Genomic DNA, 15984 nt, shown 5'->3' on the forward strand with positions numbered 1-15984 from the left:
TGGTATGCGTGGTGATCCCCCCGCTTTTTATACTTTCTTGCCCAGTTCCTGATTTCATGCAGACTGATGATGCGATGAAAGCAATCAGTGAACAGGAGGACGAGGAATGCAATCGTAATGCTGAACACATAAGTCAGATTTATTTGTTGAACAACAGAAAAAAGAAAAGTGATATATGAAATCAAAACAAAATAATGGTTACTCCTCTTTTATTTGCTGTGGTAAAGCAACTGCATCGTGTTTATGAGGTGGAGAACATATAGTAGCATGAGTCATGAGATTGTGCATTTATGCCAGACTGAGAAAATTTGTCCGCCAGGCCAAAGGCTATACAACATCTGTGTGCTGAACCTCGTGATTATTGCCACTGAACTCAGCTCGGGCCAAATAGTGCTGAATTTCCAAGTAATTTTTGCCTGAAAAATGCTGTTTGATACCATTTCTGCCTAAAGTTAGCTTTGCAACATCAAAACTCCTTGCAATATTAGCTCTGTGTGCTGAAATTGGCAGTAACCATGTGGTGGACTCTGAGTGCTCAGATTTGCAGCATGCAACCACCCATATTTTTGCAGTGATGCAGCTCCTTCATGACATGTTAAGTATAACTGCATGTTATGCAGTGTGGTGTCTGTGACATGCACAGCTCACTTGTGCATGCCAAACAAAGTTCAAGATTAATTTGCTCATTTTGAAGAAATTGCAAATCACATAATTTGTGATTGTCAGTTTAGATGTGTAGCAGTGAAAAGCCTCCTATTTTATGGGGTCCCTCGCCCACACTGTGATCAGGAACTTTGGTCTAATTTTGGGAGAGACTCATGTTTGATACATGCTGGAGTAGATATGTGGGTATAACTTTGTTGCCTGTCCAGTGCACCTATTAACATTGAGTATAAAATAAGGCAATGGATGCATGCAAAACAAAGCTGTTAGCTGGTAGCTACTCAGACTTAAGCTCATTTTAGGTATTCTAGATAAGACTTTAAGTCATACAGTAAAGACAGTCATGCAATTTAATTTATTTATAACAAAATTGTATGTTTATGACTAACACTCACTGTGCCTCACTCACTCTATTACTGCTTAGTTAGCTTAGTCTATTATTACTAACACTCACTCACTCACGCTATTACTGCTTAGTGACTGCTGTGCCACCTTTTATCAAAGTGAATCATTTTTATGTTTGTGACAGCTCTTTGGCCTGAAAGCTTTGCAGTGCTCTCCAAATTTCACCCATTCTTTTTCAGTTGGTGCACATATCTTCCATCATTTTGTCCTGAGAAGCTTGTAATGCTTGATATGACACCCTCCATGCCAATATTAAAGGCTCATAGAACATCTTGATGAGGCAGGAACCTCCAGTTTCCACTTTGAAATGGAGTGTTATTGTTATGATCTCTTGATGCATCCAGTGTTGCTTTATTCTGTTTTTCTTTTTGGAAACTTATTCTGATGTGAGGAATAGGAGGCAGGTGCTGGCCCCCTAAAATTTGGTAGAATGACTGCAAAATGATTGGGGCTGTTGTGATGCTCTTAACATTACATGCTACATCACATTTAAAGCTAAAGATATGCTTAAAGTTTGTTGGTTAGGTCATGCCAAGCTCATGATTAATCTTGCTTTGAGGTAAAACATATCCAGGCATAAAGTTAAACCCCTGCATAAGATTCACATAAACAATCAAAGTTCTGCCCAGGATGATGGTTAAAGCTACTCAGGCCCATCCTGCCATGAGTGGGTGAATATGAAGACAGGTGTTTTAGCCAGATAAACTAGTTTGACATTTGACTAGTTTGACATAGTTTTGACATTCAGCATCATGCAGAATCACACTTATTGAAGCAGCTGAATCCAACTGTACAACTGTATACAACTGAGCATTTTTGCTAGTCATGACTGAAGCCATCAAAAACCCTGTATGATGATAAAAGTTATCAAGTTAGTTTGTTCATAACTCAACACCTTTTTAGAATTTAACAACCTCTGTGTTTTGCAGCTGACCAGCACACTTCATGATGGCATCACTACTAATGGAAGCACACTTCTGGACCCACAGTGAAGATGTCATTGTTCATCCAGATGATGTTGGTGCATTCAAGTGAGTGATGTGACTGGGGTTAAAATGAGTGGCGGTTGCCAGAGATGTTTCCTTGATCCAGCTTCCATGGAACTGATGCTGACTTTCACTCATGCTGCATGATATTGATTCTAGATCTGGCTCTGATTAGCACAGTGCAATTTTGAGTCAACTTTACTGTTGCAGACTTGAGATACTGCCAATATAGATTTGGTGGCACTGCTTCATGGGCTTCATGGAAGGCTAAAGAGAGCATTTTCGGCGATCCAATTACAGTTGCCTATGCATGTGTGTTGTACTCACCGATGCCCTGGCAGACAACCCCCACTCGGGTTCTTACTGAGCATGGTATTGCTTCCGACTCCAATCAGAGGCAAGCACAGGTATGGCAGTGGGGACTCCATGAAGCCCCTGAATGTTCAGCGCTGATCTAATCCTGTTGGAATGTGAATCACTTGATGTCATTTTGAGGCGTCGACTGGGGACGTTGCATTGCTAATAACCACTAACCACCGACAATAACCGTGCCGGGACATGTATGCGTATCTCACGCGTTTTCCAGGTTTCATGACAAGACGGAGAGCTCAGGCGTGAAGTCCACCCACCAGCGGATCAAGGAGTCGTACGCCGACGCTCGAGGCATCACCACGCGCCTGGCCAACAAGCGACGCACGCGCGACCGCGACTCGTTCAAACAGCTCGAGGTGAGGGCGCGCCGCGCGTGGTTGTACCCGCGGCGCGCGTCAGGTGGCTGTGATGCAAGCCGAACACGCTGATGAAGCCGGCTAATTGTTCAGGGTGGGTAGTGTACCATTAATTATGCTTTGTCAATTCATGTCACAAAATTGACACCGGTGGTTTGGGTAGAGTGGTATGGCGATGCGATGTCATTGGTTGCGCGTGATCACGGCGAGGTGGGCTTGCAAGGCAGTTATAATCGCATGTGGCGACCTCATCGGTGCTGCTGTGCTTCAGGAGCTGCTGGACACGCAGAAGCTGAGCTACCAGAGCTGGCACCACCTGAACCTGCTGCTGCTGCTGTTCGAGTCCGGCACGCTGGTCACCCTCTGGGTCAACTTCCAGACGGGAAACGTCGACCGGCTGCTCATCGACAAGACGCTGGTGGGCAAGATGGGCTCCGACCAGGTGGTCAGCGGTACGTGTCTGCCTTCGCGTCAGGCGGGTGCTCCCTGTACGAGGCTACGCAGATGTCTGTGGTTCATTACAGTTGCTGTGAGAATGCGGTGCGATTCACTTTCGTGAGAGGTCCAACACCTGGCTTGTGCCGCTCAGCCGTGGGTATTCGGCATTGTAGCCCTGAACACGTGGCCAGCGGCAGCTCGGCTCAGAAGGCAGATGCTCGCCGCGGGTGCACAATGGCCGAGGGGCGGCCGTGGCCGGCTGACGGGGCTGTCGCGACGGCGGCCGGGTGTGTCGTGCCGCGGCGTGCCCACCTGAGCGCCGCCGTGTAACGCACCGTCGCGCCGCCAGCCGTGCTCACTGAGCTGTTCATGCTGCTGACGCACCCGGAGAACCGCATCACGCTGCTGGCGCTGCAGCGGCCGGTCTGCTGGGAGCGCTGGGGCCGGCTGTCGGTGCTCGAGCCGCGCGCCACCGTCTGGGAGCTACCCGGCCCGACCACGCGGCGCACCGAGCGGCGCCTGGCGCTGCCGCCGCCGCCGGCGCCGCTGGCGCCCGTCGGCCGACTCGCGCCGCAGGTGGGCAAGCACAGCGGCGGGGCGGGGCGTGTTGGAGAAGCAGCGCTTCGAGGCTGACTGCCGTTTGGCGGTGGGTCAGTAGTGACATCGTGTGGCTGGGATGGTCTCGGTTTGTCCCCTGTGTCATACAGTGACCGTCGGGGCTTGCACTTAAGCACTGGACGATCCAGCAGACCTCAGTGTGATCCGCAGGTGGTCAGGCTGGGTACGGTTGGAGTGGTGTCGTAAACTAGGCCCACATGTCTCCCAATTGCTGCAGCATGTCCCCCTGCTGGACAGATATCACAGCATGTGGTCCGGCCCGGCGGAGGACACATCTGTCCAGCATGTTACGTCTCGGCTCTGCAGTACGTCACGCCTACCCTCTCCATCACGCGACTGTCCCTGGGATGCCACCCGACCCGCGCCCGCTGCAGCGTGTGCTACCTTCCGGCAGGTGGCGCAGCAGGTGGCCGTGTGGTGGAGCGCCGCCGTGGGCGAGATCCAACCGTGGACGCCGTCCGGCCGCGACCAGGACCGCGCCAACGTGCTGGTGTACGGCGTGTCAACCGGACCGCCGTCCTCGCCGGCCGCCGACACCGGCCAGGCGTGAGGCATCTCGACCTGTCCTGCCCTGCCCTGCCCTGCCCTGTCCTGTCCTGTCCTGTCCTGCCCCGGTCCTGCCCTGCCCTGCCCTACCCTGTCCTGCCCTGTCCTGCCCTGCTGTCCCACCCTGCCGTGCGCTGCGATGCCCTGCACTGCCCTGCTGTCCTGCCCTGGTCTGCCCTGCTGTCCCGCTCTACCCTGCGCTGTGATGCCCTGCCCTGCCCTGCCCTGCACTGCGATGCACTGCCCTGCCCTTCATTGCCCTGCCTTGCCCTGCCCCGTTCTACTGTCCTTCCCTGCCCCACCCTGCCCTACCGAACCCAGCCCAGCCCAGCCCAGCCCAGCCCAGCCCAGCCCAGCCCAGCCCAGCCCAGCCCAGCCCCCCCCCCCAGCACCCCCCGCTACCCTACCTTGTTTTTCCGATGGTTGCGAGCGTAGGGAGATCCTGTAGCCCTGCTTTGCTCTGCTGCACCCCTCGCCACCCTGCCGTATTCTTCCAATGACAGGGAACGAAGGTAGACGCTGGAGCCCTGCCCTGCGCTGCCCTGTTCTTGCGCTGGTAGTGGGTGGCGGCGGGGTTTGTGGAAGCCCTGCCATGGTTTGCGATCCTCACCGCCCGCCACCTGCTGTGCATGTAGATGTGTGACACATGCTGTGCATGTGTGACAATACGGCTGTAGTGTTTGGTCGGCCACCCGTGGTCAGTACGACGGCTGGTCTGTGTGCCGTGATTGCTGGGTGTTTGCGCCACCCAGCTGGTGCATACCCGCGGCCGCGCTGTATGTGACGGCGTCGCGCCTGCGCTGTGTGTGACGGCGTCGCGCCTGCGCTGTGTGTGACGGCGTCACGCCTGTGCTGTGTGTGACAGTGACGCGCCTTCAATGTGTGTGACGGTGCCGCACCGTCGCTGTGTGAGACGGTGCCTCGCATGCGCTGTGTGTGACGGCACGGCGCTTTCGCTGTGTGTGACGGTGCCGCGCCTGCGCTGTGTGTGACGGCACGGCGCCTTCGCTGTATGTGACGGTGCCGCTTCTGCCCTGTGTGTAACGGTGTCGCGCCTTCGCTGTGTGTGACGGCGCTGTGCCAGCGCTGTGTGTGACGGCGCCGCCCTGGCACAGCTCGCCGGATGGCACGCGTCTGGAGCTGTTGAGCTACTGCAAGACGCACCACGACCCGCTGCTGGTGCAGTTCAGCCACCTGCGGCCCGACACGCTCTACACGGTGGAGCAGAGCCTCACCAACACGGTGAGATGTCGGAGGTCACAGGCTCGACAGGTCGCATGTCACAGGCTTTACAGGGGGGAGCGGACACCTGGTGAGATGGGAGTTGTAGTCGTACTACTGTGTACCACTGTCGTATTTGGTTAGTCCGGGTGGGTTTACGATGGGAATTTGAGGGCATCACTCCCAACGTCTTTGTCACGAGACCCATCCAGAGGTCATAGGGAGGTGGTTAACGCCGCGTTCATGCTGTTGAGAAGAATGGCCCAGTTTCTGATAACACGCTAACCAACGCCTGCCCGCCAGACTGAATTACGCAGGCGGCGCTAATCTGTGCACTCACGTTGAGACCGCGCAAGTGTTGGTCGCTTTGACCGGGTAGTTTGCCATTTCCAGAGTTCATCTTGGTCCTTTCAACTGCTACTGACCTCTTGGGTGACTTCTGTTCAACTTCCCGTTATCCACCAAACGCCGCACCAGCTGTCCGGCATGTATGTCCGCGGTGGCCGTTTCTTGTGTCGGCCGGCGGTGCGGCCTCTCCAGCCGCTGTGTCGCGTTTCAGGACGAGGTGCTGGTCGAGCACAGCACGTACGACATCTCGTCTGCCACCTGTCAACAGCTGACTGCCATCACCATCCCATTAACGTCGGAGGTAATCACAGACCTGAGTCTGGTTACAATGGATGGGACACGATGGGAAATGCTGTTTTGTGGTGTCGCACGTCACCGTCGTTATACTTTGGTGTTTTGTCAGATTGGGGTCTTAGCGCGGTATCTTAACGCCGTTTATGTCATCGCGATCCCATCAAAACCGCGCTCTTTAACGGGAGACACCTCCTAGTAACAGAGCGACACAGCCGAGACCCCTGACTGTGAGCTGTCTCGTCAGGTGCTGTGTGCCCCCGTCCCTTTGTACGAGAGGCGCCTCTCGGTCACAGAGCGGCACAGCAGAGACCTCTGACTGTGGACTGTCTCGCCAGGTGCTGTGCGCCCCCGTCCCTTTGTACGAGAGGCGCCTCTCGGTCACAGAGCGACACAGCAGAGACCTCTGACTGTGGACTGTCTCGCAAGGTGCTGTGCGCCGCCCTCTCTCCGGACGAGAGGCGCCTCCTGCTGGGCTGCGCTGACAACTCGCTGCTACTGCACAACTGCGCCCGCCAGATGACGCACATGGTCCAGATACAGATGGTGAGAGTCCGCTGGTGGCACAAATACCCCGAGCGTTATCTGACCTGTCTTTAGACCTCGCTGTGGCAAGTTGAACCGACCTGCTCATTTCAGGCCTCTGGTCAAATAGTGGGAGTTGTCAGTGCGTGTCATGTCTTGATGGCTTCCACTGTGTGGCCAAAGTCACGTTGATGCCCCAGGCATCAGCCACCACCTTCGATATCTCAGCCACCAAATGTGTCACATACCAACATGACCATGGAATGTCATATAACAGGTTCGAGAACGGTGTGGCAGTCGCATGTCTTACTCTTCACCCAATATCCGTCCGGTGATTGTGAGCTGTGCATGTCTCCAGTCATTGACCCCACGTCAAAGCTGATGCTGCCGCAGCAGCTCGTGCTGCCCGTGCGTCATCCGTACTCATCATATGTCAGGGATGACTTGTGGATCTGTGTGCAGCCTCAGGTAAGGTCATTTGTGTTACGTATACTGAGGCCCTGGCCCCTTTAGAACCCAGCTGATGATCAGGTTGGTAATCCCTTATTCCATGCGGTGACTTCTGTTGGCCGCACTAGCACCTCTTTTAATCTCTCTGATGGCGGGATCAATACTTCCTCACTGATATGGCCAGAGGACGGTTATGGGACTACAAGCAGTGGTTGATCTAGTGGCCGGTATGACCCATTTGATGACGCGGTAATCGCAGTCCGTGCGGAGATCCGTCTTGCGTCATTTGATGACGTGGTGACCTGAACGACGCCGTGTGATGGCTGTAAGACCGCTGCGACCACGTGTGCCCGGATATTCCGCGTGACACGATGTGATTACCTAGTGAACGGTGTAACGTGTGACGATCTATCTCTGGTGCCCCGGACTCGACAACGATCGATGATGTAATGACCGGGTGACTCGTGTTACACTGGGAGATGCCCGGATGACCTGAGATGCTGTGTGATGACGAAGTGACCCGTGTGATGATGTGATGACCTGGTTCACCGTGTGCCGCCGTGTGATGACCGGATGACCTGAGATGCCATGTGATGATCAAGTGACCCGTGTGATGATGTGATGACCTGGTACACCGTGTGCCGCCGTGCGGTGACCTGGTACCCCGTGTGCCGCCGTGCGGTGACCCGGTATCCCCGTGTGCCGCTGTGCGGTGACCTGGTACCCCGTGTGCCGCCATGCGGTGACCTGGTAACCCGTGTGCCGCCATGCGGTGACCCGGCACCCTGTGTGCCGCCATGCGGTGACCTGGTAACCCGTGTGCCGCCATGTGGTGACCTGGTACCCCGTGTGCCGCCGTGCGGTGACCCGGTACCCCGTGTGCCGCCATGCGGTGACCTGGTAACCCGTGTGCCGCCATCTGGTGACCTGGTGCCCCGTGTGCCGCTGTGCGGTGACCTGGTGCCCCGTGTGCCGCCATCTGGTGACCTGGTACCCCGTGTGCCGCTGTGCGGTGACCTGGTGCCCCGTGTGCCGCCGTGTGGTGACCTGGTACCCCGTGTGCCGCTGTGCGGTGACCTGGTACCCCCGTGTGCCGCCATGTGGTGACCTGGTACCCCGTGTGCCGCCGTGTGGTGACCTGGTACCCCGTGTGCCGCTGTGCGGTGACCTGGTACCCCGTGTGCCGCCATGTGGTGACCTGGTACCCCGTGTGCCGCCATGTGGTGACCTGGTACCCCGTGTGCCGCTGTGCGGTGACCTGGTACCCCGTGTGCCGCCATGTGGTGACCTGGTACCCCGTGTGCCGCTGTGTGGTGACCTGGTACCCCGTGTGCCTCCGTGTGGTGACCGGCTGACCCGGTATTCCGCCGTGTGATGACCTCGCTGCGGTGACCCGGCAGACGCCGTGTCGCGCTGCCTGGCACCCGCACAGCACGCTGGCGTTCGTCAGCAGCGAGACGGGCCAGCTGCGCTGCTACGACCTGGCGCTCTCTCAGCTGCCGCTGCAGCTGCTGGGGCATGGCCACGCGGCGGCTTCGACCGCCACCTGGACCCCGGCCGTGACCCCGGCGTCGGCCGCGGTCCAGGGACCGCGGACCGGCCTCGGGCTCGGACAGTACTTCAGGTTAGTCGGGCAGCGGGTTCGACCGGGGCCTCTCGCCTTGTGTGGTGTGCTCAGGGATGTCTCGGATGGCTTGAGTGAAGGACAGAGCAAGCCAGTCAGGTAAGCAAGCTGTAACATGTTTTTCGTTTGTTTTCTTACAGTCGACGTCAGCTTTGTCCTCCGCCGTTGGCTGTCAGGTTTGATCCCTATGGGTCGATGTGGTCTGTTAGCTTGCTTTGTTTGTGCGGTTTGACATGTTTGGGATGTGGGTTGGTGTTGTACGTCCTCGTGTCCTGTTAACATTAAGGAGGTTCGAGGACAGTCGGCGTGTTTTGTGTTTAGTCGTAGTGCACGCTTTCGCGAAGCGGAGTTCTGTGGCACATCGCCGTTATTTCGTCTTGCCCTTGGAATAGGTCTTGCCGTAAGAATAAGTTGCTCTTTATTCGTGTTCTTTCTAGCGACCAATGATTCCAAGAAGTTTACTATTTGGTTCGATTCATAATGACAGCGCGATGCGTAAATAACAACAACAACGCGACCACGTTAGACCTGGAAATACGGAGAAATCAACCAGGAGCTTTAAAGAACGCTTTGTTGGCAGGATAAGGTGCGTTGTTTTTCGGGCACTATTGAATACATGCGGTAGCGTTGATTCCATGCCTGTTGAAGTCTTGCTATGGTCAACAGCGAGTTTGATTTCGCCTGGCGAGCATTGTACAGATTTGCATTTTCCTTCTCCCGGAGCGTGTTATGCGGCCGCGTCTCGTGCCTCCCGGATACACCAGCGATATGAAGTCAGACGGCCGCGGCGGTCGGTGGCGTGCGCTGTTGCAGGTTCAAGCCACGGGTGTCACGCCTGCTGCACTGTCCGGAGGTCATGTCCCAGGAGGGGCACGTGCTGCAGTCGCTGCTCGTCACGTTCGTCCGGTGGGTGGGCGCGTCTCCACGGACCGACACACACCGCATCGGCCTGACGGGAGGGGGTTGGCTATGGCGGTGGTTATGTGGGTCCGATGCCGGGGCACGTGATGAGATAGATGGCACGCGTGGCGACCACACCAGTGGTCCACGAAAGACTTGGGCGCACGGCTCAAATTCGCGTCCGGCGCTCGACGGGCCATTACGAATTTCACAACATGATCCGTCCCAATTGCCTGATGACTTTTCAAGCCTGATCATCCACTGCCCTTAACTCAAGGTCAGGTAACCCTGGATCAGAGCAGGCACGCTGTGCGCAGGGTCGCCCGCCACCGCGTCCCCTGCCGGTGTCGGTAGTTACGCCCTCCCTCTGTTCCGCAGGGGCCCGATGGCGCTACTCTGCCTCCAGGTCAGCCGACCCAACAAGGGCCGCGTCCATCCTAGTGACGTCATCAGCGATTACGTCAGCGAGCGGCGGCTGGACGCGGCCATCAACCTGCTGGCGTCGCTGAACTGGGAGCAGCAAGGCGACGAGGCGCTCGCCGGGCTCTACATGATCGCCAACCACCTGCTCAAGCTGCCCCTCACGCCGGCCAGAGAGGGTACGCGCTGTGGCTGCGGGCGCTGGAGCCGGAGCGCGGGGAACGGACGGGACAAGGCGTCGGCGTGCCAGGGGGGGGGGGGGAGGGAAGGGTACACACTGTGGCTGCGGGCGCCGCAGCCGTAGCGCGGGGAACGGACGGGACAAGGCGTCGGCGTGCCAAGGGGGGGGAGGGGGGGGTAGGGTACACACTGTGGCTGCGGGCGCTGCAGCCAGAGCGCGGGGAACGGACGGGACAAGGCGTCGGCGTGCCAGGGGGGGGGGGGGGGGGGGTAGGGTAGGGTACACACTGTGGCTGCGGGCGCTGCAGCCAGAGCGCGGGGAACGGATGGGACAAGGCGTCGGCGTGCCAGGGGGGAGGGGGGGGGGGGGGAGGGAAGGGTGCGCGCTGTGGCTGTGGGCGCTGCAGCCAGAGCGCGGAAACAGACGGGACAAGGCGTCTGCGTTATGGTTTGGTTCGGTGCGGGCTGAGGTTTTGAAGCAAGAGCTGGGGATGGCAGAGCGGTTGAGTAATTGGACGGCTGAGCTGCGGAAAGGATTATGGTGGAGAAGATGAGTGCTGTTTGCTCGTTCTGTAATACCTGCGAACAGTCTACCACTCACAATCTAGCGTGCATTCAAAGCATATGGTGTCAGGAAGGTAACTCTTAGGACAAGTTATGCACGACTCTTGTAACGGGCTGTTGCTTTGGTTGCGTAAATACTGTGACGTGTGTTGCTCCGTTGCTCTGTTCCGCGATGTCTGCGCGTGGTATGGTGACGCGGTCTTGGGTCGACAGCCCAGCTGGAGGCGGCGCTGGGCAGTTACCTTGCGCCGGTCCGCGCGCTCACCCGGCCCGTGGAGAACATGTACGGCGACCGGGTGCGCAACATCACGCGCCGCTTCTTCCACCACCTGCTGAGGTGAGCCGCAGCACCGGACACGCATGGCGCCGCACGTCGGGGACGGCTGCGGGCGCGCCGACGCTGCTCAGCTCGGCTGGTGGCTGGCGTGGCTGGCGGATGGGGACGAGTCTGCACCGCTGGGGCCGGCGACGCTTGCAGTCCGACCCGTAAAGCCCGTCACGTTCGGTCTTGGATATCGCCTCCCGGGTTTGTGAACGCCCTGTGGTATTGATGGAGACGGCGCCAGCGTTTCGAAAAGGTGCACCAGCTGAAACGTCACCGGCGAATACAACCTTGTCCCGGTGTGTGGCACGGCAGACACCAGTGCTTCGAGAAGGCGTACCGTCTGGCGCTGGACCTGCGCGACCACGACCTCTTCATGGACCTGCAGCGGGCGGCGCTGCGGGCCGGGGACCCGCACCTGGCGGCGGCCGCGCTCGCCAAGGCGGACGAGCTCGACAACGCCTCGTCCGTCACCTCCGGTACGGGCCGAGCTTGACAGCGCCTCGTCCGTGGCCTCCGGTACGGGCCGAGCTTGACAGCGCCTCGTCCGTCACCTCCGGTACGGGCCGAGCTTGACAGCGCCTCGTCCGTGGTCTCCGGTACGGGCCGAGCTTGACAACGCCTCGTCCGTGGCCTCCGGTACGGGCCGAGCTTGACAGCGCCTCGTCCGTCACCTCCGGTACGGGCCCGGCCGCTGCTCGCCGGGCCGCCGCCGCTGACGGGCGCGTTCAGGCGGTCGGGCCGCGCAGCGCCGGCGGGGAGGGCGCTTAAAACAGGCGTAGGAAGCGCTGGCGCGATCTGGTACCGTTCTCCTTCCGTTTAGTGGGTCAGTTATGAGGTTGGTCGGCACAGTGGAAGCTGCCCCCTGGGAAGCAGTTTGGCGCTCTAGAAGAATTGTGTGGAGTAGTTATCGCCCATTGTTACAGTTCATATGTGTTGCATGCTGAGAAAACGTGTGCAATTATCCAGCTCTTATTATCATGTGGCCTACTGCTGTATCATTGATAAGGCGCGCAGTGGTCAGAGGCGTCCAACCGGCGGCGCGCGGCAGCTGTAGCCGGCCTCGTCCGCAGGCTCCGAGTCCGGCGACACGTCTTCCTGCTCGTCCGACTGCAGCTCGTCCTGGCACAGCGAGCGCGACGAGCGGTCGGACGAGCGTTCGGACGAGCCTCGCGGCCAGCCGCCGGACAGGCAGGAGGACGAGGAGACGCTGGTGAGCACGGCCGGCTTGGTGGTGAACCGCCCCGCCTGTCCGCCGATGGCTTGCGGGGCGGCAGGAGAGGCAGCGTTGGGCAACAAGGCTGCTGCTCTCTGACCCTTCCCGTCTTCAGGAGTAATCATTGTATCATTTGATTGTGTTGATTGTGTTGCGTTGTGTTGTGTTGATTGCTCTCTGACCTTTCCCGTCTTCAGAAGTGATCAGTGCATCAGCTGATTGTGTTGTGTTGTGTTGTGTTGATTGTTGATTGAATCAGTTGGTTGTGTGCAAACTGCTTGAAGCCATTGTAATTAAGCGCATGCTACGTGTGCATGAGAGGCCATTGTCGCAAACTACAGATCCGTAAACCCACACTTTCATTTCCTCATTAGATATGTCCGAAACAATGATAAATTCTGAGCAATATATTTCAACTTCGTGGCTGAGACCACAATTTGATTGTGCGTGTTTTTTGTCACTGATAACCCCTAGGGCCATTGGGCTCGCACCAGCACGCTGGCTGTACACTGCCCCTGAGCAGCGGGGCCTGACCATGTTGCTCTGCGTGACGGGAGAGCGTGTTCGCCACAGGCGGCCCAGCTGCGCGCGGCCCACCTCTCCCAGCCGATGGCCGGGCCGCGCCCATCCGCCGAGGCTGACCCCCTCCAGCCGGCCGGACCGCTGGCGTCAGAGGGAACCGGGCGGCCGCCGCCGGCGCGGCCCGCCGCCGGCTACCAGGGGCCGCCCGGCGACGGCCAGCTGGAGCTGGGCCTGCCACCGGCCCTCCTCCAGCAGCAGCAGCGGCCGCAGCACTGGGCGGCGGTGCACGAGGTGGAGAGGTTTGCCTCCGCGCCGTCTCTCGTCCAGCCGCAGCCTCAGCCGAGGGACCACGGCGTGGAGCGGACGGCCGCCCCTCGGCCGTCCCTCCTGCACCAGCATCTGGACCGGGCGCGAGGGCCGCCGGCGGAGAGGTCGCCCGCTCCGCGGCCGTCCCTCCTGCTCCAGCAGCCGGGTCAACCATGGGCCGTCGAGCTGGAGCCCGCCACCACCCGGCCACCGCCAGCCGAGGGCGGCGAGGGGCCGCCGCTGCCGCCGCGGCCGGCGGCGCTGCAGCGCGTCCTGTCCGGCGACGGCCGGCCGCCGGTACCTCCACGGCCCGCCGGCCTGCGGGGCTGGCGTGAGGCGCCGCCGCCACCGCCGGCGCCGACGCCCGGGCTGCAGGGCGAGCGGCCGGCGCCGCCGCGGCCCCTGCCGCGCACCAAACCGCCAGGTGAGGCGCGGCGTGACGGCCAGCCGCGCCGCCGGCTACGCGCCCGGTGGCAGGTGGTCCCGGGAACACCCTCTCTGTACGGAGCGGGTGATCAGGCTGCCGCCCTCTTACTCTGGGGCTTATAGTGGCATCTGCCGTCACTTTAGTCCCTATATATGTTAAATGCGGCGACTGCGATTCTCTTTCTCCTGGCGAGGTCGCTCGTGGCGTGTTGCTGAGAAGTTAAGCTTGAATTAACATCGTGCTCGTCTGTAGTGGGAACACTGCCGCGTTTTATTTTAGACCGCTTCTGTTACAAATGGTTGTGAATTAACAATTTTCAGCACACCGAGCAATATTCCATCCGACGTCGTCCATCGTGCGTTACTATCAAATGATATAGCTAAATCCTTCATCGAGATTTTGTCTCGCTCCTGTAGTTAACATTTCAGGGTAAATGAACGCAACTGCAGGTTGTATGTAGATGAGATTCTATTCCTCAGATGTCCTCAGGATAGCTTTGGAGCTTTAGTGTTAGCTGGATGATTTGATTCGAAGCTTTTAATAGCAGAGTTAGACCGGATATGGCATTTGTTACTAAACTGGCTATTGTAGACACGGCGTGCAAACGGCTGAGTCAAACGTGTGTACAAGCTGCTGACTGACAAACGTGTGTCAAACCGCTGACAAACGTGTGTCAAACCGCTGACAAACGTGTGTATAAACTGCTGACTGACGAACGTGTATCAAACCGCTGACAAACGTGTGTCAAACCGCTGACTGACAAACGTGTGTACAAACTGCTGACTGACAAACGTGTGTCAAACCGCTGACAAACGTGTGTACAAACTGCTGACTGACAAACGCGCGTCAAAGTGCTGACAAACGTGTGTCAAACCGCTGACTGACAAACGTGTGTCAAACTGCTGACTGACAAACGTGTGTTCAAACCGCTGACTGACAAACGTGTGCCAAACCGCTGGCTGACAAACGCTCGTCAAACTGCTGAGTCTGGATGTACTGCGCTCGGTGAGGTGGTCCAATGAAGCGTAATGATTCATCTCGGTCCCCTGTCCCAGAGCCGGACGGCGAGGCTGCCCTGGTCATCCACTTCGTCTGAATCTGCGGCGTCATCTCTCCCTGGCTGAGGTCGTCCGATGCTCCTGCTCAACGGCCTGACCCGAGGTCACGACCCGAGCCCAAGCCGCCGTGCCGCCCGCTCAGTGGCTCCGCCACCACTCCTGTGATACGTGCTGCCGTCCAGTGACATGTCGGTGTATATTTACATAATACTAGACGGGCCGAGCCCACAGCACTGCGCGAGACGCGGCCGTTGTACGGAGACGCGGCGTCCGCGCGCGCGCCGCGCCTCGCTCTGTATCACACTGCGCCGCGGCCGCGCCGCCCACCCTCATGCGCGCTGTAACAAGCAGTCTTCAGAGTAACAGGCGCCCACCGCGCAAATGCACGCGCGCGAGCGCATAGAATGGTGACTCGCGGCCACCGGGATACAGCCCTATACGTAATAAATGCTGGAACTACGCACACGGCGTGTATACAGAATCGGTTAGGTGGGCCTAGCGGACAAACCAACTCAGTAAAAAGCGAGATTTCCTATTCAATCTGGACAATGCAGCAGTCGTGTGCCTGATATCCGTTGGTAAGGCACAATCTTGTCACAGAGGTCGGCCGATATGTCACCCTGGCGGTTATCCATTACACTCAAACCTTTGTACTAGCTCACAGATGGCACTAGTGTCTGGAGCGTCCTTCGCTTCACGGCACCTCGCTCTGGTTCTTCGGTTTCACGCGTGGATACAGCTGAAAGCGAATCAGACAACTAGTTAGCTGGGGTCCCGGCTCCCTGAAATCCAATCTGACGATAACGGGGTTTGGGCGCGGTGCCGGGGGCGCTCCCGATGAACAATACGCTGTCACAGGGCTGCGAGGAGACAACTCGTCGAGACGGGACGAGGGCGGCGAGGGAAATGACGAAAGCGGGGCGTGGACGCGCATGGGGAAAGTTCAAATCGGTGATGCCGGCCCGGATGAGACAAGTCACACTCCTTACGGCATGTGCTTACGCAGAAGGAAGTGTCGAACACTCAAGAATGGAGCCCTGCACCCTTGAATTTCATCATCTGTGACACACAGCTGGAACAGGCGACGGACAAAGCTACGCAAACACGATGGTGGTGATGACAAATTGTTCACCTTCTCCGGCAACACCAACCAATACATTTCCGATTAAAAGCCGTCCTCAGAACAGCAACTCGCCAGCCTCGCCACGCCTTCGCACCACCAGTCG

General features: G+C 58.1%; 2 protein-coding genes across 2 annotated transcripts in view; one reads left to right on the forward strand and one right to left on the reverse strand.

Annotated features, from left to right (window-relative positions):
* Nucleotides 1-350: 350 nt before the first annotated feature.
* Nucleotides 351-12544, forward strand: frtz (WD repeat-containing and planar cell polarity effector protein fritz). Its single transcript, XM_037221341.1, has 15 exons — nucleotides 351-594; nucleotides 1998-2099; nucleotides 2641-2782; nucleotides 3054-3234; nucleotides 3570-3694; nucleotides 4233-4384; nucleotides 5500-5626; nucleotides 6165-6254; nucleotides 6674-6790; nucleotides 8620-8843; nucleotides 9657-9749; nucleotides 10122-10342; nucleotides 11121-11244; nucleotides 11545-11708; nucleotides 12303-12544. The coding sequence occupies exons 2-15, from the start codon at nucleotides 2014-2016 to the stop codon at nucleotides 12542-12544; spliced, it is 2088 nt and encodes a 695-aa protein (XP_037077236.1). The 5' UTR covers nucleotides 351-594; nucleotides 1998-2013.
* Nucleotides 12545-14935: 2391 nt separating this feature from the next.
* The window catches only part of LOC119098431 (apoptosis-stimulating of p53 protein 1), a 192630-nt gene continuing 191581 nt past the window's right edge, over nucleotides 14936-15984 (reverse strand). Inside the window, exon 20 of the mRNA XM_037221350.1 lies at nucleotides 14936-15497. Coding sequence (XP_037077245.1) covers nucleotides 15453-15497 — 45 coding nt within the window. The 3' untranslated portion in view covers nucleotides 14936-15452. The remainder of the gene's footprint in view (nucleotides 15498-15984) is intronic.

This window comes from Pollicipes pollicipes, unplaced genomic scaffold (assembly GCF_011947565.3).
Source record: "Pollicipes pollicipes isolate AB1234 unplaced genomic scaffold, Ppol_2.1 Scaffold_2555;HRSCAF=2994_pilon_pilon_pilon, whole genome shotgun sequence".
Taxonomy (NCBI): domain Eukaryota; kingdom Metazoa; phylum Arthropoda; class Thecostraca; order Pollicipedomorpha; family Pollicipedidae; genus Pollicipes; species Pollicipes pollicipes.